A 21,113-nucleotide genomic window follows, 5' to 3' on the forward strand; every position below is an offset into this window, starting at 1 on the left:
TTGTGTTTTTTCCAAAAGCAATAGAAATTCTTGAAAAGTAGTGGTGTTTGAGAAGAAGTGATCATCACTCCAGGTGCCTTTATAGTGTATATGCAGTTTATTTTTCATTGAAGTCACGTGGAATGAGGAAGGATTTTTCAGTCTAGGAAATTCTGGCTGTATGGCAAACACAGCTGTCACCTTCATTCCTTTTTTCCTCTTGTGCAGTATTTAAATATATGCACCACTCCGAAAATGAGTTTTAAGGTACCTAGAAGTTGAAGATAGCATTCGTTATTTAATGTCAATAACAGTATGGCTTCTCGTCTGCTAAATATTAAAATCTAAAATGAATGTTTGAGGTGGCAAATCTGATCACTTACTGTTATTCATACTTCTTTATATGTATTTCTAGGAAATGTGAAATCAACTTGGATTATGCTCTACCACGGAAATCAAGCTTGTCATCTGACAGTAATAAAACATTTTGTATGATTGGCCACTGTACGTCATCTCAGGAAGAATTGCTTCGATTGTCAGGCAGATGGGATCTTGGGAATCTACTTCTCTTCAATGGTACTTCTGTATGCTTTGTTTTTCCTGCATAAGCATTCATTTCTTCTTTCCTTCCCCCATCCTGATCTTTTTTAACTTGATTTTTTTTTTTCTTTTAATATGCCAACTAAACACTTGTTTACAGTCAAAGTAGTACATGCTTTACTGGTGTAACATATCAGAGAGGAAGTAAACATTTCTGTACTGAGTACTTCCTAATGTCTTCTTCTGCCACTGCTGCCTTGCCCTTTCTGTGCTGTAGCTGGCAATTCCAGCTACTTCAGCCATTTGTTTGTATTTCTTTAAATAATACCTTGTTGTAGGGCATGGAGAGATGCCAGTATTCACTCTATTTTTTCCTAAAGCACTCAGTCTTTGTCTACTAGAAAATGGGGTTCATTTACTTGCTTCTTAACTACTGATTTCAAATTAAACAAAGAATATTAAAAAGTGACCAAAATTTCAGAATCTTTTGTCCAGGACTTCCAAATGTTTGTTTAGCCCCAAAGGCCGAGACTCTGCTGGTCATAATTCTGGTGTTTTCTCATGTGCAATGGCATAGGCTGCTGGGGTGTGTGGATGTGCTGTGTGTATGGACACTTCGTATTTGTGCAGGCAGTAGGTGAGATGCTTGTTCTAACTATCATGGCAAATCTACATGGCCTGATTTTACTACAGCCACTACAGTTAACATTTCCTGAGAAATTCTGTAATCCAGCTGTCTTGTACTCAGGTATCATAGACTTGTGTCATTCTGTGATCTTAAGCAACTGATAGAGATGGTTTGTTTGAAGATGCACTGTCATAAACAGGTTACCTGAGATAAGCTGTCTGGAAAGAGGATGGGCAATTCATTTGATTTCCTTTCACAGTGTTATTTTTTTTCTCCTCTAGTTAGTTGCAGTGAGCTGTTTATTGTTGATGGATCCTTCTGAATCACTCTGTAATGTCACGAAGAGTTGAATCGCATGTTTGTACTACTTGTAATCTTGATATACTTTGAAAGCTGAAGAGGCTCGGAGAGATGATTTTTTCAGTTTAAAAACAACGCAACCAGTGTGATTGAATATTCAGATATGTTATATTCAGCTCATACATATTACTTTCCTGATATGGTTTCAGTTTCCTTTAGCAGTGGCCTGTGATACTCAGCAGAAGTCACTTAACTGTAGTAGTTAGCGCTGGACTTCACTCATTGCTTCAGGTTACAGCAGGTGCTGTAAAAACTAGCTGGTAATTTTCCTTGTGAGGTCTAATAGTCAAGATATAAATTTTGCTTTATTATGTAATTAGAAGTGAATGTCTTCTCTGGATTTTAGGTGCAAAGATTGGACCAGAGGAAGCGTTTTACTTATATGCATGTGGACCGGACTTCACATCTGTAATGCCTTGTAAATATGGCAAAACATTGACTGAATGCTCTAAGTACATAAGTAAAGATATTCTACAATGTGAACAAATTAAAGAGCTCTTCATGGCAAAGAAGGAAGTGGACGTTGGACCTTTGATTGTAAGTTTCTGCTTAAAAGTGGTTTCTGGTCTCTTAGAATTGATGAAACTGGGAAAGCATTTCCTGCTGTCTCTTGAATTGCTTCACTTTATCAAGGTGTACATGATTAGATCCAATTCTCATTAAAATCACTGTAGAGTTCTTCCCATTTATTTCAGTGGGATTTGAAGTAGACACGTGTGGAGTTCGTGTTGGTCTGGGTTGGATTCTGACAACTCTAACGTGTTCCAGCATCTATAATGTTGTGTATTTCTTCTATCTGAGAAGCAGGTCTGCCTCTAGAATTAAGTACCTGCCCTAGAATGAATGGGCAGCTCTCCACTCTGTTGTCATTATGATGACAAAGAGCAGCGTAGCTTAGTTGAACTTTATGTATGAAAACTGGGAAGGTGGGAGGACTTAACTGACTTCATCCTAGTTCTTCAGTGTTTCTGAGAGCTGAAAGCTTGGCTGAGCAGTTGTCTTTCAGCTGGCAGATCATAGCTTTTCTCATCTTTCTTGGCTGATAAAGCCATGCTAAATGCAGATTTAAGTATTAGTTATATTAGAAAAAGAATAAATTTTTTTTTTTTTTTGTTAGTGGAGCCTTTTTCATTATCTTCATGCCAGTAACAACCTGCTGTATGAATTGTTCCCAATAGAGGGAATTCTCTGATCTTGTTATATTAGCAGTTCTGTAGCTGTAAGCAAGGGATCTTTCTTTGTGGACCTAATCCTTGGAAGCGTCATTACTAACAGGTGAAGTGACTGTTATGACACCAAGTAGCTGGAGTAGAGCTATATATGTTTAGGTGAAGAATTTGTCTCAACTTGTGCATAGCAAGAAAATGTCTTGATTGTAATTACTACTTTAATCTCCGAGATGTGGTCAATTTAAAGTTTTCTGTGAGAATTAGTCAGCTGCTTTTTATGATGCTGGTTTTGGTATAAGTGTTTTCATCTATAAAAGAAACTTTTTTAGCCTTGCATATATACCTTCTACTGAGGTCCTTTTTCTTATAGTAAAGCTGACTGAAGAATAGATTTAAAAAGTACAAGGCTTAGAGAGGTTTTCTGCACTTTCTGTTTTGAACTTTCTTGTTCATCCAGTTTTAGAAAGGCGGGGGGAAAATTGCTTAATGCATGTGTGTATTTATTTTCTTTTAATTTTAGTAACTTTTTGTGGAAAATAGTTGTTATCCTTTAGTGATAAGAGGAGGATCTTTTGGATTTATTTCTTTACAGAAGTTGATTAAATGCAATTGCACAGATTTGCAAAAAAATTAGGAATTCTGTTGCATTTTTGTATGAGTGCATCCATTCGGAGCTTGGAACATGCTAATGGCAAAGCAGGAAAGAAAGTTGCCTTCTACCTGTTAGGCGACTTGTGTGCTTTTTCTTTTGTTTTTTAAATAAAAATGTCTTAAATTTCTGGCTAATAAATTTCTCTTGCTTCCTTCAGGAAAGCCTTGCTGTTGTTTATGCCACGTGCTGCCCCAGTCAGTACACCATATACGAACCTGTTATTAGATTGAAAGGTCAAGTGAAGACTGTACCTTCTCAGAGGCCCTTCAGTTCAAAAGAAGTTCAGAGCAATGTACTGGATTCTCATCACCTGAAAGCACTTCAGCCTGTTGAATATAAAAATCTGCAGGGTATACTACATGAAATTGGAGGAACTGGTGCATTTGTCTTCCTCTTTGCTAGGGTAAGAGAAATGGAAGATGGAGAGTGCACGTGTGTTTGCCTGTACAAAATTGTCCTTTTATCTCAGGCAGCAAATCTTGTGTTCCAACTGCCAATTAAAAGTCTGTATGTGATTCTTTCTTAAAATCTGTGGAAGGAACCTGTGGCAGAAGAGTGTACTGTAAGGGAACTTAGCAGTTATTATTGAACTGCATAATGTTTTTTATAATACAGCCATCATGTAAGAGGTACACTTGGGCTTCTGAACGTGAGAATAATTTTTTAGGAGAATTGTAGAGCTAATAGCACTTTAAGTACAGGATATTCAAAATGCAAACATGATTAAATGTAAAACCACAGAGTGTGCAGAGCTTGAACTTTAACAGTGAAAACTTTTCTGGAAGGAGGCTGTTGAGCTGTGTTCAAAGGTTTATCCTAAGAAACTGTACTGATATACAGCATAGCAAGAGCACCTGTAGGAACTGGAATTCCATGAATGTGAGATTTTGTCCTAAGTCTCCAGTTAAAAAATATATATGTGTGTGTGTATATATATGTGTGTATGTATATATATATATATATATATATATATATACACACACACACACACATATACGTATATGTATATATATGTATGTATATATGTGTATATATGTGTGTATATATATGTACATATATATGTGTGTGTATACACACATATATATATATACACACACACACACATATACACATATATATATACATATATTTGCTCCTTCTTGGGCTTGAATTGTAAGAATTGAACAGGAAAGAATGGTGCATTGTTTTCATTTGACAAAATTTTATGGACAAAGTAAAACATCGCTGTTTGGATGTATCTGGGTGGAAGCACTCAGTCTCCAGGAACTTTAAGTTAAAACTTGCCTTCAAGATTTAAGAAAACTCTTTTATTCTAAGGGGAAAAATAAATAAATGCTTCTTCCTATTAGTGGGCTATGTGCTTCAGGGATTCACGGTATAGCAAGAATTGTTGTCTTCTACTTAAATTTTGTTTAGAATAATCTATTTCTTCACAAGAAAAGAATTCACAAGAAAGGGATAATCTATTTATTCACAAGAAAGGAATTCTTGTGACGATTCCTCATTTTCTTAGTAGACGACCATTTATCACAGTGTGGATCAGTACTTCAGATATAAAAATCATAGTGTACAGACATAACTTTCATTTGTTGCCTATGTATGTGATCTGAAAAATCTTGAAGTAGCTTAATCCAGAAGGTATCATTTTAGCACTTTTTGTCTGAATGTTTCTCATATAAACTCTTTCATTATGCTTTTCTTCAGGTTGTAGAGATCAGTAGCTGTGAAGACACTCAAGCTCTAGCACTACAGCTTATACTATCTTTAACAAAATACAATCAACAGAGAATACAGGAAATGAAAAATTGTAATGGTTATTCCATGATTCACAGAGTGTTGATTAAACCAAAGTGCATTGTTGGATTTCGCATGCTGAAGGTACTCTCTAAACTTGATGCTGTGTTGAATGTTAGCACAAATTTAGAAACTTATGATTTTAATTGTACGTTTGTGGTCACTCTTCCCAGGCAGAACAGTGATTTGGAACCGGTTCTGAGTGTAGAAACTACTGATGGGAGAGTTGTGAAATGTGTTGAGAGATCCTTATTTCAAGGAGGGGTTGGGGGGAAGTCAACTTCTCTTTGAGAACAAAGATCTTTGGTTAAACTTAAACTCCTAAGCATTTAATGAAATCCCTTTGTGTGTTCTTACTGCAAGATAGATAAACAGCAAGGCCTTTGCTAGTATGTATTGAAAATAAATAAATGAACTGCTGATTATCTGAAGCATCTGGGCAATAACTCTTGTAAAAGTTTACTTTTACTGGGAAGTCTTTGTATGTTTATGAAAACACCCAATAGTGATATTTTGTGTTGTGTGTGTAAGTATATATGGAAAACAGTCAATTGAACTCTGTCTTGTGGTAGACAGAACTGTTACAGAATCCATTACCTGAATAAAATAAAGGCTGAGCTTTCTGTAATTTCAAAGCTTTGGAGAGAATGTAATTCTCAAGCCAGCTAGTTTCACAGGAAGAGGCCGGGTTTAAGGCTTTCAGATTGTCTAATAGTTGGGTGCCTATCTTGGTGCTCAAACTACCTCATGTTTGAAGATGTATCTACTGGTGCTGTAAGATTTGAACCTCTGCAATGCTTACAGTGGAGTTACTAAAATTGTTTTCTGAGCTGACCAGATCAGTAGATATGGGACTGTCCTGTCAGGAGATAGATGTCTTCATAAATATTTTTTTATAAGGCTGTTAGGACAACTGATCTGTTTCATACTTAAAATATTCCATATGTCCACCCTCTCTTTAAGACCCTCCTTGAAGGATGCTGCAGTGGTGAGATTCTCTATATAAATGAGAACGGGCAATTTGTGCTTGACACAGATTCTACAGCAGTTATCCAAGACGTTCAGTTGTTAGAAAAGCTGCTTCTTGACTGGAAGATTTGGTCTAAAGCAAAGGTAATTCGTTTCTTTTGTAAGATTTTTTTTTTCTTTTTTCTTTTTCTTTTTCTTTTTCTTTTTTTTTTTTTTTTTTAAGTCTGAAAGTCAATTTAAAAAAATGCCTAGAAGTCTGAAATGCTTTTCTTCATTTAGAAAATCTGAATAATTACAGGCATCTAAAAATAAATGGTTCTTGTTTTATTTTGAATATTCAGTAGCAGCGTCAGGCTTCCACTGTCAGTTTTGAAGATCGCCTTAGTGCATTAAATTCTAGAAATGTAACATGTGCAAATGATTTGTTGAACTGATAACTTTTTAAAATTAACTCCGACAAGTTTGTAAGGGGAAAAAATCAATCTGTTGTAATTAACCATCTGGTGTTAACAAAACAAAGAGTGCATGATACATGGTTTAGGTAAAATGTAATCTTTTCTAGCCTGAATCAATAAGATGTGTTCTCTTGCAGTGAGCATAACTTTGGTTTCTAGTTTGGACTTGATCATTTACAGTCACTTAATCTTATTTCACACTGGCAAAAAAGTGCTCTTGATTTGACTAATTAATAATATGTTAATTATTCTTTTATACTCAGTATAGACTTACCATTATATTTTACACCATGCTCCTGTTCTGTTTGTTTTTCAGCAAGGTGTTTGGGAAACTCTGTTAGCAGCTCTAGAAATCCTTATCAGAGCTAACCATCACCAACAGATGTTTAACGTTAAACAGCTATTGAAAGCTCAAGTGGTGCATCACTTCCTGTTAACCTGCCAGGTTCTGCAGGTACTTCCAGTCTGATCCTATTTTGTTCTTGGCAAGTACTAGATTTTACTTAATGGAAAAAAATATGGAACCACATGTGATAGGGAAGAAATGTTATAAACGTTTCTTTTTTTTCCTTACTTGCAGGCCCCTTTCTTCTTCTTCAGCAGGCATTGCTGATGTACAGTGGTAGAGTACTTGGTGTACCCCAAGTACTTTAAGTACCCTATCACTGATAGAGTAAGCAGAGTGAGCTGTATTTCTACTTGATGGATAGGAGGGGTGGGAGTTCTTCACCATCTGTGACTACTTGAGTGAAAGCTTAGACACTGGGTTGCTTGAAAAATCCATACATGGGGAGAACCTAAAAAAAAACCCAAAACCTGAACCTTTGATACAGAGCAAAGTCCTTGTTACTGAGAAAGAGAGATTAGTTATATGAGAATCTTTTAGTAGCTGCCTCTAACTATTAACTATGCTTTAGCAGCAGTCTAATTTGTTGTTTTTAAGTAAATATGGCACAAACTATATTAGTGTAGTTTCAGAAACGTGTCATCAGTTAGCAGTGACCGAAATCTTACCAAAACCTTTGCAGGCTTTTTAGTGAGTTCAGATTTGTGTCAATCTACTAGAAGTGAACTTACATAGCATCAACAATATACTGTTTGTCTTGGCTTTTGACATTGTTTCCCTTAGGTAATGTTGAGTAGGTACAGTTTCTTTTTCAAGTTTTTCAAATGGTATGATTTTTATTGCTTTTTTCTTTGTCTGTTTTCCTATTGCAGCATGATAATTAAAAATACTGTCAGATGAGTAATATAAATAACAGTTGTACTGTTCTTCCTTTCTTTCTAGGAGCATAAAGAAGGGCACCTTGCCTCTCTGCCTCGGGAAGTTTGTAGGTCATTTGTAAAAATAATTGAAGAAGTACTTGGATCTCCCCCAGACCTGGAATTGCTGACACTGGTCTTCAATTTCCTCTTAGCTGTTCACCCTCCCACTAATACATATGTTTGTCACAATCCTACCAACTTCTACTTCTCCCTGCACATAGGTAGATATGGCACGTTTAACTATGAATACACAATCGGAGTAAAATAGATTCTAATCTCTGAGTAGAGGTTTTATTTTTTTCTACAGATAATAGCTTTTGTTGTGTCCTGAACTTTCTTTAAAGTTTATTGCTGCTTAGTGTAATAAATAACATTTGCTTCCTGTATGATCACAGTGCTTAAGAATATATACAAGTGTGATGACTCTGAGATGCGTGTGGTTTTACAGCATCGGTTAAGAATGTTTTGTTGCAGTTGCTTGTGCCTCCAGTTTTAGTAACTGACTTCCATTCAAAGGCAGTGTGGCTGTGTCTTATCTATCATTTAAAAAGAATAAGTATAACATTCTAAGTAATAACAGAACTGATTATTGATGTTCTGAGCTTTTAGGTGAACTTATTTTGATGCAGCAAAAGTCAGTGTTTCCAGCTGGATGCACGTGAGGACTGCCTTTAAATGTAATTACTTCAGAATAGTTTGACATTTTGTATTTTGGAGCAAAATATGAAGATAAGTAACTAAAACAATGAAAAACCTGTTCTCAAGTGATTTTTTTCTCAGATGAGTTAAGCACTTCTTGTTACATTCCAGTAATCAGCTTTAAGTGTAGTCTGATCATTGTGAATCTTGATATACTAAGGATGTGAACTTGTAAAGCTTCTGTGTAACTTTCCCCCTTTGTTTCTAGATGGGAAAATTTTTCAGGAGAAAGTTGAATCCCTTATGTACCTGAGAAATTCCAGCAGTGGTGGGAAGTCAACAGATGGTTCTGCATTTGTAGTTACAACTCCAACTGGATTTGCAGCTTTACCACTAGAAGGTAAAAATAACAAACACCTAAGGACATTAAAATACTGCCCTTTGCAGTGTCCTGGGGTATTGCTTTCCCACAGATTTTTCTTCCTAATTCCCCTACCAGCAGCCCTTCAGAGTTAGGTGACAGCAGAAAAAGGGCTGAATTGAACAGACTGCTTCAGCTGCTCCTCTCTCCTAAATGGAGGAGAAATTACTGTGTTGATAGCTCAGGCAGAGAAGTGAACCAGATAGCTGAACAACTCCTGTTAAACTTGCTAGAGACATATGAGAATACCTTAACTAGAGGGCATTTAAAATAGTGAGCAGCCTGCCAGTGCCCTCTGAAATGTGTTGGTAGATTAAACCTGGACCTTTTACGCAGGAGGGAAGAGCAGCCTGTTGTTTGATTTTTGCTTTGAGCAGAGAGGTTGAACTAGACAGTTTCTGAAGGTGCCTTCATCATAGAATCATAGAATGGCTTAGGTTGGAAGGAATCTTGGAGGTCATCCAGTTCCTGCTCAATTGCTTTGGGCAGGGCTGCCAGCCACTAGATCAGACAGCTCAGGAGCCCATCAAGCCTGGCCTTGAATGCCTTCAGGGATAAAGCATTCACAGCTTTTCTGGGTCGCAGTCTCACTGCTGTCTGAGTAACAGATTTCTTCCTAACATCCAACCTAAACCTCCCCTCTTTCAGTTTAAGTCCATTTCCCCTTGTCTTGTCACAATTTACCTGGGTAAAAAGTTGGTCCTGGTAACAGCCTTCCATCCTCAGTGATTCTGAATAAATTCCTTCTGAGGATTAGTTAAGAGGATCAGAAGGTAAATATAAGAATGAGTTCATGTGGAAAACCTGTTCAAGTAATTCATGCATTTTCCTGACTTGATCATGACTTGCCAACTGTATGGCTGCATAATAATCTGATATCTCTACTTGGTTGTTTGGCAAAACCTGAGCTATGTCAAGTGTGGAATCAGCTTTGCTATGTAGGATTAGTTTGGAGATCAATGTTACATTCCACATGCAAGTAAAACAGTTAAGGAAAAGCTTGTTTTGAGAGCAAAACCGATGCTTAATATGTCCTTATTTCTCTAGGGGATACTTCTGAGGGTAGTGTACAGCACAAGATAAGTTTTCAAGTGCCTAAAAGGCTTTGCAAAAGCTTACCAGCGTCTCCTACTTCATCACCTCAAGTACGTAGAAGAAGACTAATGGAAAGATCACAAAGGAGCATAGATGACTTGCAGAATATTGATAAGTATGACTACGGTGATCTTGAGGGTAAAACTGTTTTTGATGGACATTCTGAAACCATAAAAAGGGCGCAGGAAGATTTTCTTAGCAGTTGTGAGTCTGCAAAAACAGTTTGTGATTCAGAGTTAACGTCTGCTGAAATGTTTGAAGACATTCAAAAAGAAGAGCTATCTGAAAATGCATTTGAGAGTAAGGAAGCAGATGCAGATTTGAAAGGTAAAGAAGGTGACGCTGCACCTCAGCTGTTGCTGCGTCGTCCAGACAATCTGAAAGGACTTCAGAAGAGTCAGAGTACTTTTGCAGGGCTGGGTTTAGCTTTTTCTGTTCATGGAGGATCTTCAGCCATTGCTCGCTGGCCAAGCTTTGCTGACAAGAATGCACTTCCTGAGGAATGGGAGAATCTTGCTTTTTCCTCAGCAAATGAGAATCCCCGAAAAACATATGAAAGCTCTGAGAGGTAAGCAGATAAAAACATAATAAATAAGCAGTAGCTCATTGTACTGGGGAAGGGTTTATTTTCCTATGTTTTAGTCTTGGCTACTGTCCTACCATGTTAGGAAATCTGCAAGAGTAAGGGAATATTTTCAATGGCTGTAATAAACCCATTCATTAAGCTCTTGGTAGTCCACAGAATTGTTTAATTTTTAATTCTCAAATATATATTTTTGGTTGGGAGCTAATGATTACTGTGTATGGTAGGAGTTGAGACTTGTTCCGCTATTTCCTCAGAAAACTCATAGTAGTATTTCTGGTCACATTACCCTTTTGTTACCCAAAATCAAAAGTAAATCTTAAACATAAAAAATAAATATTAGTGAAGAGTGATTCATAGGAGAAATGTCTGTCAGATTTCCTCTATTCCACCTCTTCAATCTCAGCAGTAACTAGCAATTATGTGTTTGTTTCCTATTGTTGGCAGTGAACTGTGGTTAAACATATTCCTTTGTCTTCAGGTATACAGAAGACTGTCTTGTGCTTATCTGTTGTGGATTGTATGACCTTTTGCGTGGAGTTCTCCTAATATTACCAGATGTCATGCTAGAAGATGTGATGGACAAACTTATCCAACCTGACTATCTTATAGTTCTTGTGAACCACCCATCTCCTCTCATACAACAGGGCGTCATTAAAGTAGGCCAATAGAAAATTTGAAATTGTCTACTAGCTTAGTTAGCATTGGAAGCATGAGAAAACCTTCATTTTTGTAGGCTTACTTCTCAGTTTTAAGATCTGTTTCTACTCTCACAGATTATAAAAACAAAAACAGACCAAAAGACCCAAAAAAAAAACCAAACCCAAAATATCAAGCTTAAAGAATCTGCAAGAGATGAATATGATCTGTGTGCCGAGCCCCATGGTCTGCGCACCAAGGTGGAGGGATTAACAAATACAACAATTCTAAATCTAAGTTGGCTGATGCATTCAGTCTCCGTGTGTAGGGAAGAAATCCTTTTATGATGGGGGGGTGCCCACAGAAGATTTGGGTGCTTTACTATTGGAAATCTTCAGTCAGAGCAGAAGAGGCTTTGAGCACAGTGGAAAGTGTCTCTGCCTGCCTATGGTGGAGGGGTTGGAATTAGGTGATCTTTAAAGGTCCCTTCCAAGCCAAACCACTCTGTGATTCTGCACTTGTTGTGAATGTGACTTCATTTCACTTGAACCTGACTAAAAAACAGAAGTAGCCTTCATATTAAAAAGATGAATTCAACTGTTGTGAGAAATAAGGGCAGTTTAGACTGTAGCTGAAGTGTCACATTTTTTAAAACTTTGAAATGATGTATTTGTTTTTAGCTGCTGGATGCATATTTCAACAGAGCAAGGAGAGAGCAGAAGGAAAAATTCTTAAAGAATCGTGGCTTCTCTTTGCTTGCCAACCAGCTCTACCTTCACCAGGGGACTCAAGAAGTTGTAGAGTGCTTTTTGGAAATGCTCTTTGGCCGTTCTGTTGGCCTGGATGAAGAGTAAGTAATGCTTTGCTTTTACATTCCATGACTTAATATTTGAATTGGAAAACAGTCTTTTTTTGGTGAAAGCAAAAATGTGATAGGTTTCTGATTCCTTTTTTGATTCCTTCCTTAAAAACATTTAAAAACTCTAAATGTTGTGTTGCTGCTTTAATAATTTTAAGTGCTTTTAAAATACTGAGGACTATTGTATGGCCCTTAAGCTGTTGGTTAGCAACTTCATCTGATGAATGCTATCAGCTGGGATGTTCTAAACAATCAGGATTTATGAGGATCTCAGAGGTCTTCACACTGTCAATTTACTGTAGTCAGCTTAACTTCTTTTTTATCTCTGTGATCCTACTAGACTGCTACTACTGGATTTTGATAAGTAATTGGAGAAAAAGCTTGCTGCTTCTTGTTCTCCCGACTTGTCCTGATTGTAAATCCCCATTTCCTTTAGGGCATATCCCACAATTGTGCCATTTGTTGGAACTAAAGAAACTCCCCATGCTGGCAGGAACAGAGATGCTTCAAGCAGACAATTATCTTCCTAAGCAAGTGGTGTATTTTAGAATTAGTTTGACAGTGTTATTGATTGTGCAGGGAGAAAATGCATCTGAGCACAGTCAGCAGCACATAAATCTTGAAAAAAGCTCATTCTCAGTTTCCTTCCTTGCAGTATTTATAACTAAATGACTTCTGCATATTGACCTGATCTTCCCTCAGTACCAATATTCCTGTTTAATTGCAAGACTTAAACCTTGTAGCTGCTTAAGTAGCCCCAAAGCAGAGAACTGTTATTTTCTCAAGACTGATTATGGGGCTGGAAAGTTAATTCTTATGACTCACATTCTTTAAGGATTGTACATTAATATGTGATAGGATGATAACCTTAGAATAATCCAGTTTGCTAACTCAGGGCCTGAAGCTCTGCTTTTAAATTCTGCAACTGAAGTAAGTTAGAAGTTGCCAAACTTGATCTAAACTTCACCAGTAATGGGTATAAGATATGAGACCTCCTGCTAGGTCAGTATGACTTAAGTGAAGTCAGTCTTTGTTTGGCTTCCTGGTATTGTCTGTATTGTTTATTACTGGAAAGAAGTCATTTTGTTTACTGATTGAAAAAGACTGTTTTCTTGGAATCTCTACTGCAGACCATTGGTAGTTAGCTGAAGTACCGGGTATGCTTTTAGGTACTTCATTTCCTTACAGCTCTTTGAAATGTTTTATTTTACTCTTATTTCAGCGGTAGTTACAGTGTTAGTGTAATGAAATGTAGGAATTTGCCATCTACACATTTGCCAGAATGCTGTTATAGACTGATACTGTAGCATTTAAAAATACTGTGTATACCACGCTTCTATTTTAAAGACATTAGACTGACTTCTTTGTTTTAATAGATTCGATCTGGAAGATGTCAAGAATGTTGGACTTTTTCAAAAATGGTGTGTCATTCCTGTTCTGGGTCTTATAGAGAACTCATTATATGATAATGTTCTGCTGCATAACTGCTTCTGTCTCCTGCTACAAATTATAAACTCCTGCTCAAAAGTCGCAGACCTGCTGCTTGATAATGGTTTGCTGTATGTGCTGTGTAATACGCTGGCTGCTCTCAATGGACTGGAAACCAAGTGAGTGTTTTATCCATTGCTCTAAGATAGCACAGACACAATGTTAAGAGTAGCAGAAACTGAAGTGTATTGTGTTCTTAGTACTTAGTAAAATGTTCAGAGACCGCGTACAAAATGCTGCATTTATGGCTTACAACTTTTAACTGTACCTCCAAATAAAAGCTAACGTTTAGATATTTGGTTTAAGCAATACAGTATGCTGTTTATAAAGTGTCCTTTGAATGCCTTAAATTTTCAAGTGAAAGGACCTTTTGAAGTGCAAAATTCAGTGTGTGTCTGTAGGCTTCTCCTAGTAAAACTTGAAAAGTAAGATGAAGGCAGAGGAGTTGGTAGCGGTCTGCCGTATCAGTGGCAAATGTTGAAAGTGCACAAAATCCCTCCTGTGATTTAATGTTTGAGATGTTGAGTAGTGTAAACAACTTCATTAGTTATGAACATTCCGGACTTCTTTAAAAATGGTCATACAAGGAAGGAAGGAAAAGTGGGTTTTCTTGCCTATTTATTTCTTAAAACGCTGAGGAACTAAGTAGATTTTCTTTTTAAAGCAATAATTTAAATTCAGGATGCTTATAAAATGTAAGTTTATCCTGAATTCTTCAAGGTACTATTTGAGAAATTTCGACTTCAGAACTGTTCTTAAACTTGTAGACCTGATAATAAAAATCATTGGTTTTTTTTTCTGATGAGACTTTGTTACAATCCTAATTTTACTGTCATAAAGACTTTTCAGGCATCCAATTTGTAAAGGTTAAGCTCCTTGATTACAATTCCCCAGCTTTCAGCAGCAATGTTTTTATATCAGATTCAACATAATATTAGATATGGCTGGCAGAAGTGGTGGGAAAAATAGTAATAGGTCTCATTACAGCTTATGGTCTTTTGGCATTGTAATGTTTCTGGTAATTACAACTCTGTTTGCAGCATTCCCCTGAACGACTACAAACTACTTGCATGTGATATACAGCAGCTCCTGGTAGCAGTTGCAATTCATGCCTGCAGCTCCTCAGGTTCACAGTATTTTCGTGTTATTGAAGATCTCATTGTGCTGCTGGGTCATCTTCAAAACAGTAAAAATACAAGGATGCAAAGTAAGTTATTTGCTTACTCTGGGGGGTCACAGGACTGGAGAAGTACATCCACTCCCAGCCAGTTTGTTTAATATTCCATTTAAGGGAGAAGGGGGAATTTTCTGCTTATGATTATTTTTCTTCTCCAAGTGATACTCTTCCTTGGAAGCCTGTCTCGTGGTTGTGAACTGCTAATCTGAAGGAACAATAGATCTAAGATCATATGGGATGTTTGAATAGAAACATTCTGTAAAGTTGTTTTTAGCTTATTTCATAGTAATTCAATGACTTTTCTGTGAGTACTCACTTATGTACCATGTGCCTTTGTGTACTAGTGAGCTGGCTTTCTGTCTGGCTTTCATGAAATCAAAGATTTTATTTCACACGCTGTGTTCTTTCACTTTTTTGTACAAATATCTGATTAAAAATTGTTGAATGCTTGTAAAGTAAGAATCTGTCACACATCCAATTCATGTTTCTTCCTGTAGATATGGCAGTTGCTCTGCAGTTAAGGGTTCTTCAAGCAGCTATTGAATTAATAAGAACTACAGCAAGCAGCGATGCTCAGGAGCAGGCTGGTGCGGCCCCATCGCTATCTGCAGCACATCGTGCCATGTTTCAAAAGCGTAAAGGCATTGCTGGTGAGCAGCAGAAGTCTATACTTGCACTCTTGCCCTTGTTTATTACTAGCGGAACTCTAGTTTTGGTGATAGAACAAGTGAATCCTGTTCTAAAATATAAATTGATTTATTGGCTTGATTTATGCATGTGTATTTTGGAACAAAAACGCTTTTGGAGTCTTCTGACTGGAAACTGCATGTAAATAAGCATGTTTAAGACTGGGTAATATGTGTAACTTAAAAACCTGATATGTATTTCAGTTGTTTAAAAAAAAAGATATATTTTTCCATGTTTACTATGGAACCTCTTTCTTGGCGTGATCAGCTTTCAAGGCCTTTCAACATCAACCTAGTAAATATAATGAAAATATTTTTGCTAGCGAATCTGGTAAGGTGCTCAAGATAATATAATGGTGTAATTAGAGTTACAACTGGGACTAACATTTCTCTGGAAGAACCAAATGCAGTAAAGGCTTGGCAGGTCAAGATTTTTTTGTCCTCCAATGAATATTTTGATAGTACAGTTAAAAGTAGTTGTGTGTCAATGTTGGTAGCAATGGATGTGATACAAAATGTTTATGTGCTGTAATTCTAAGCAGCAACTCATTTGCATTGATAAATCTGTCTTCTAGTAGTAAAAATAAATACATGAAGAACGATGGCATCCTTTATTGTAATTGCACAGCAAGAAAAGGAATAAAACTGCCTTAAAATTTGCTTTGTACAAAAATACTGAAGTTGCTCAGTAAATCTCATCTTGACACTAACTTATTTTATGGTGCCGTTTCTTTATGTGTTTATCTTCAAATATGAGATATCTTGAAAGAGGCAAGCACCCAAATGACACTTACTCCATTTAACATTAATGTATTTCAAGTGCTTGATTTCATACAAAGATTTTTGCATCGTTTGATGAAGACGATAACTGAGTGATTAACTTGGTGTGTTTTTAGTAGGACGCTTCTTAATGTTTCTTTACTTGAAGGTTCCAGAAAACTTTCGCCTGCTCAGTCTGATGCTCTGCTGATGAAAATGCGTTCAGTAGCAAGTGAGGAGTTCAATATGATGATGCAACGAAGAATGAGTCAAGAAAGTCCTATCCAAGCCACTGAGACCGAGTTTGTACAAAGGTTACAGAGGCTAACTGTCCTTGCTGTAAACAGACTCATTTATTTAGGTAGGAGTTTCTGTTCATTTGTTTTGACAGTGTCAGAATAGTGTTCTCTGACAAATGCATGCTTGACTTCAGAGAGTTTGAAAGGAAAGTGATGCTGTTGATTAGCATTAGTATAGATACTAGCTTAATGGTGTTAATTATAATCAGTCAGTCTCTCAGAAGTTTGCCTTCCTGTATTATGTTACTGACAGTCAAATCTGGATATCTGAATAAATTGAATAAGCTGTTGTAGTTCTGCTTTATGACCAGGAGTCAAATAGCAAAAATGCAAAAGGAAGCTTTTGCGTTCTCTTTTAAAATGTATCCATTTGTGTGCTGCTATGGGATGCCTACATTTGTTAGCAAGCGTTGACTTGTGGAGTTAGTTCTAATTCCACAGAAACAAGACAGTGGTCAAAGAATTGAACTGCTCCGTGACTAGCTGTAAATGCTGGATGGTTTGTGAGGGAATTGAAATAAGGAGTACATTTTGATACTTAAAATAATGTAGTATAGTAAGTATGTAGTAAAGGCAATTTTTGATTTGCTGCCAGCTAAAGTAATGTAGGATTAGCTTTGCCAAGATGGTACTGATCAACTTGTCTGTTAAATTTTAAGCATCTTCTGAAGAGTGCTTTGACATACTGGGTATAACAGAAACAGCAAGTCAGAGCCGGCTTGCAGCATCCCAGCTGGAAGTTCCTGACGAAGAGATCCAGCAAGAGCTGCCCAACAGAACAAATCCTTTTCTGAAGGAAATGTTCAAAATGTTAATGGAAGGAATCAGGCTGTCCCCTGTAAGTAACTAATTATACATTTTCCACACAAAAGTGTATTAAGGTTCACTTATTAGGAACTTCTTATACCTAAAGCTTTCTATCAATAAATGTATTTCTTGCTGCCTCTCTCAGTTCAGACATGGTATCATTAAAACCTGTTCAGCTTCCCTGTTATTCTTCCATTGTGAAATACTGAATGTATCTGTTCTGGTTCAGTCTCACAACATTTAGCATAATTCAGCTGCTTTAATGCTCGCACGAAAGATAAATAGATTTGGTTTTCCCCTAAGATCTTGGTTTGCTGATAGACTCTATAAAGGGAGGTTTGTTGTATGTCCACAGATGGTGCATAAATAGCTTAAAATACATATATATAGTTTATCTGAGCAATTTGTCTGTAATATATTTAACAGTTGATGATGCTGAGTTGTATAAGGAAGTGGAACCTTTTTTCAGTTGTTGCTGGGTTTTGTTTTGTAACGTAGTGTAGTTAGCCTGTCAACCTTTCCAAGATGACTGTATTTCACTTGGGTAATTTGAAATGGTATGTTGGGGAAAATTAACTTATTGCTTCTTGTGTCTGTATCTCTCTTAAGTCATCTCTGTAAAAATTAGCTCAACCTGATTTTCTTTATAGCTCTGAAAGATCTAGTTTGTTAGGTCAGTTATCTTCCCATCTAAGGGAATTAATCTAATCTTAATCTAATCTTTTGAGAAAAGATTCTAATCTTTTGAGAAAATCCATTCTTGTCGATCTAGTGAATAATGCAGATGAGCTGTATAACAAAACAAGCCCCTCAATATTTAAACCTTCTGTTCCAATATCCGCTTTTTAAATTGCTGCTTAGTCCATCTGAGTATTCAGTTTAGCAAAGAGCTGTATTCCTGTCATTAGCCTATCAAGGGAAAATGCTCATCTTGTTAGAAAAAGCTTTGTTTCATTTTTAATAAAATGCCTTCAAGCATACGATAAAGCAGTAAATTAAACACATTATTTTGATAGAGAAATCTTTACTGCTTTTTCACTTTGATCATTTTAATTGTAAGTTTCTTTTTGCAATGTAAATAAACCTTATAAAAGGAAGCCCTATCCCTCTGTAAAGACTAAAGAAACAATGTCCCTTTAACTTAGGGCACCAGCAGAATGAGCACACCCAAGCAGCAATGGAAGAGAATCCTCTTGTCATGTAAAGACACTTTCCGTACGCAACTTGGAAGACTTCTTGTGCACATCTTGTCTCCAGCGAGGCCGCTACAGGAAAGAAAGCAGGCTTTGGAGATGGTCCGCGAAGTGAACCATCAAGAGATTCTGTGTGACTGTCTTAGCCCGACTTTGCAGGTAAGCTTTAGGGTATTATTAGAAGTCTGTAGAACTTGGATTCAAATTTCTGGCTTAAATTGTACAATTAATGAGGGCAGGGTTTGAGCCTGAAGTTGTTTGCTGCTGTTGTAGCCTTCATACAGATCTGCAGTTACTCTGTTATCCTGATGGTGGGTAGCTTTGTGGTGGGCAAAGATGGGATTCTTTCAATTCTTTCTTTTCGTTGTTGTGACTATGTAGCACATCTTCTGAGTCATAGAACCATAAGGTAGTACTAGTTTTAACAGGAGGAACTGGAAGATGTCTGAAGGAGACTAACGAAGGCATTATGCTTGCCCTGGACTCTAACTGCAGACTTTCTGAAACTTGTTAGATCTGATTGCCACAATAAATTGATTAAGTTGGTCATCAACTAAAGCAGTGCTCCATTTTTCTGTATTTAGTCTTAATTCTCTAAGTGAGATAGTGTGTTCTATGTTCTTGAGACTCAAATACCTGAACAACTCCTCTTCCATTTCTGGGATTGAAAAGGAAGAAAAAACCCACTTTTGATTATACTCCTTGCCCGTTTGCTTACTGCATGCTTGTGAGAAAGCATTTCTTAGTCATGACCTGTTATGGAGTAGAAACACTGCTGTTTGGTATCTTCTACAAGAATGAAAAGATATCAGTACACTATATGCTAAGGGGAGAAAGTACTCACTGGATGAATGTATGACATTAAACATTTCTGATCATCTGTACAGTAGGAGAAGAGCTGATATGCTAGCAGCAACTTCTCTGGGGGTGTGATGTGGAGAGCATTTGTTGCCTGTGTCTGCTTAACTTCGTCATTTGTTGGTTCTAATTTGTTAATCAAACAAGGTAAATTAGGAGCTTCTGACATATACTAGTTGAGGTATAACCATTGTACCTAGAGAATCGGAGTATTTGCAAAAGAATTGTCTTTTCTGTAAGCCATTTAGAAGGTCACAAGCTGCTCAAAAATGTAGAGGATTACATTGTGTGTTCTTTCTAGTTCTCTAAGTTTGTCTTTGTACATTAAAGCAGCCATTTTCTTTAAATCACAGAAAAAGCAGAAGTCCTGGCTGACTGGGAAAGGGAAAAATAAGGTCAGAGGAAGCAAGAAGTTCAGTGCTGTATGTGTTTTAGAATTGAGAATGACCATACCCTTTTTTCTTCCTGCTTTCCTTCTTTTTGTCTTCTAGCATGGACCTAAATTAGTACTGTATCTATATGAGTTAATGTGCAATCACGTTGATGAAATGACCAAAGAAGAACAAACGGCAGCAGGAGACTTTGTGAATACATTAAAATGTTGTGGCTATAAATCTATTCCTCTGAGCCCAAGACCAAAACCAGATGTAATAAAAGCTTTGAAAGAGGTGAATAAACAACCTTCTGAAGTAGATTTACTTAAGCATGGCTTATGTTTCTTATTGGATTCTCTTTGAGTTCTGAATAGTTCTTACGAATGCTCAACACTTAGCAGCAATCTCATGTGTTACTGCTCCCTGGTTAAGTATAGTACTTAAAGCAAAGTGATGAACTTGCAGTTAACTACTAGTATCAAATGGTCTGGAAAAAAAGATAACTTGTAAGCATATTACAGTGACATTAATTGCAGTGAAGATGTGGTTTTAACTGCTGGCAATGTATCAGGTCAACAGTTTTCTGCCAGTCTTCCTCTTAAACTGGAATATCCTTTAGCCTCTGATTGTTTCTGAGATGGGAGAAATAACATGGAATTTCTGTTCAGGATCAGAAGAAGTATGAGATGGAAGAAGGTGTGAACAAAGCTGCCTGGGAGAAAACAATGGCAAATAATCGACAAAAGTGAGTGCTTTCTAAAAAGAACTGTGAAAACTCTCTTGGAATGCTGCATGCTTGGCACGTTCCATCACAGTTACCTACGTGATTATTATAGACGTGTAGGATTTTTGAACTTAACAATGCTGGTTGCATTTTGTAAGAGTTTTTGCTTCCGCTTTCAATGTGATTTGACGTGTTAAAGTGTGATTCTTTTTTTTCCTCAGTCTCTTTCAACGTCTGGATACAAAATCTAAAGACATTTCCAAAATAGCTGGGGACATCACACAGGCTGTATCTCTGTCACAAGGAATGGAAAGAAAGAAAGTTATCCAGCACATCAGGGGGATGTATAAGGCAGAGCTGAGTGCCAGCAGACATTGGCAGGAGCTCGTTCAGCAGCTCACACACGATCGGTAAGTGGAGGGGGGGAGACACTTAGTGCCTGATGTGCACTTTGTTCGACTTAGAGGACTGAAATGTAGATTATATAAAACTAAAATGACTCACATATGCTAATTGTCTGATGGTTAAAGACTTGTGACATACTTCTGATTTATTCTCTTTATTTTTTAGAGCAGGTAAGCTGAATAGTATTTCTGTTACTTCTGCCACTGCTGAACTAATTCGTTTGCAATAGCTGAGTTTTCAAAATACTCAGACATGTTGTATTGCTGACTTCAGCAGAATTAATAACTTAAAGAGC

At 36.9% G+C, this 21,113-nt stretch overlaps 1 protein-coding gene across 15 annotated transcripts in view; it reads left to right on the top strand.

Moving 5' to 3' along the window:
- The window catches only part of LOC107311369 (guanine nucleotide-binding protein G(I)/G(S)/G(O) subunit gamma-4), a 113,469-nt gene that overhangs the window by 64,177 nt on the left and 28,179 nt on the right, over nucleotides 1–21,113 (top strand). For all 15 annotated transcript variants that reach the window (XR_014944736.1, XR_014944737.1, XM_085543345.1 and 12 more), the window contains 20 exons: nucleotides 395–555; nucleotides 1,854–2,044; nucleotides 3,486–3,731; nucleotides 5,033–5,206; nucleotides 6,086–6,235; nucleotides 6,863–7,000; nucleotides 7,835–8,033; nucleotides 8,720–8,851; nucleotides 9,920–10,535; nucleotides 11,032–11,209; nucleotides 11,870–12,039; nucleotides 13,425–13,655; nucleotides 14,577–14,743; nucleotides 15,211–15,363; nucleotides 16,328–16,519; nucleotides 17,117–17,295; nucleotides 18,410–18,616; nucleotides 19,807–19,983; nucleotides 20,358–20,434; nucleotides 20,635–20,823. Coding sequence is in view for 13 of the 15 variants with exons in the window: in XM_085543345.1 (XP_085399471.1) it covers nucleotides 395–555; nucleotides 1,854–2,044; nucleotides 3,486–3,731; nucleotides 5,033–5,206; nucleotides 6,086–6,235; nucleotides 6,863–7,000; nucleotides 7,835–8,033; nucleotides 8,720–8,851; nucleotides 9,920–10,535; nucleotides 11,032–11,209; nucleotides 11,870–12,039; nucleotides 13,425–13,655; nucleotides 14,577–14,743; nucleotides 15,211–15,363; nucleotides 16,328–16,519; nucleotides 17,117–17,295; nucleotides 18,410–18,616; nucleotides 19,807–19,983; nucleotides 20,358–20,434; nucleotides 20,635–20,823 (3,927 nt within the window). In the remaining 2 variants the exon portion in view is untranslated. The remainder of the gene's footprint in view (nucleotides 1–394; nucleotides 556–1,853; nucleotides 2,045–3,485; nucleotides 3,732–5,032; nucleotides 5,207–6,085; nucleotides 6,236–6,862; nucleotides 7,001–7,834; nucleotides 8,034–8,719; nucleotides 8,852–9,919; nucleotides 10,536–11,031; nucleotides 11,210–11,869; nucleotides 12,040–13,424; nucleotides 13,656–14,576; nucleotides 14,744–15,210; nucleotides 15,364–16,327; nucleotides 16,520–17,116; nucleotides 17,296–18,409; nucleotides 18,617–19,806; nucleotides 19,984–20,357; nucleotides 20,435–20,634; nucleotides 20,824–21,113) is intronic.

Source organism: Coturnix japonica, chromosome 3, assembly GCF_054131305.1.
Source record: "Coturnix japonica strain WE chromosome 3, WE-NBRP24, whole genome shotgun sequence".
NCBI lineage: Eukaryota > Metazoa > Chordata > Aves > Galliformes > Phasianidae > Coturnix > Coturnix japonica.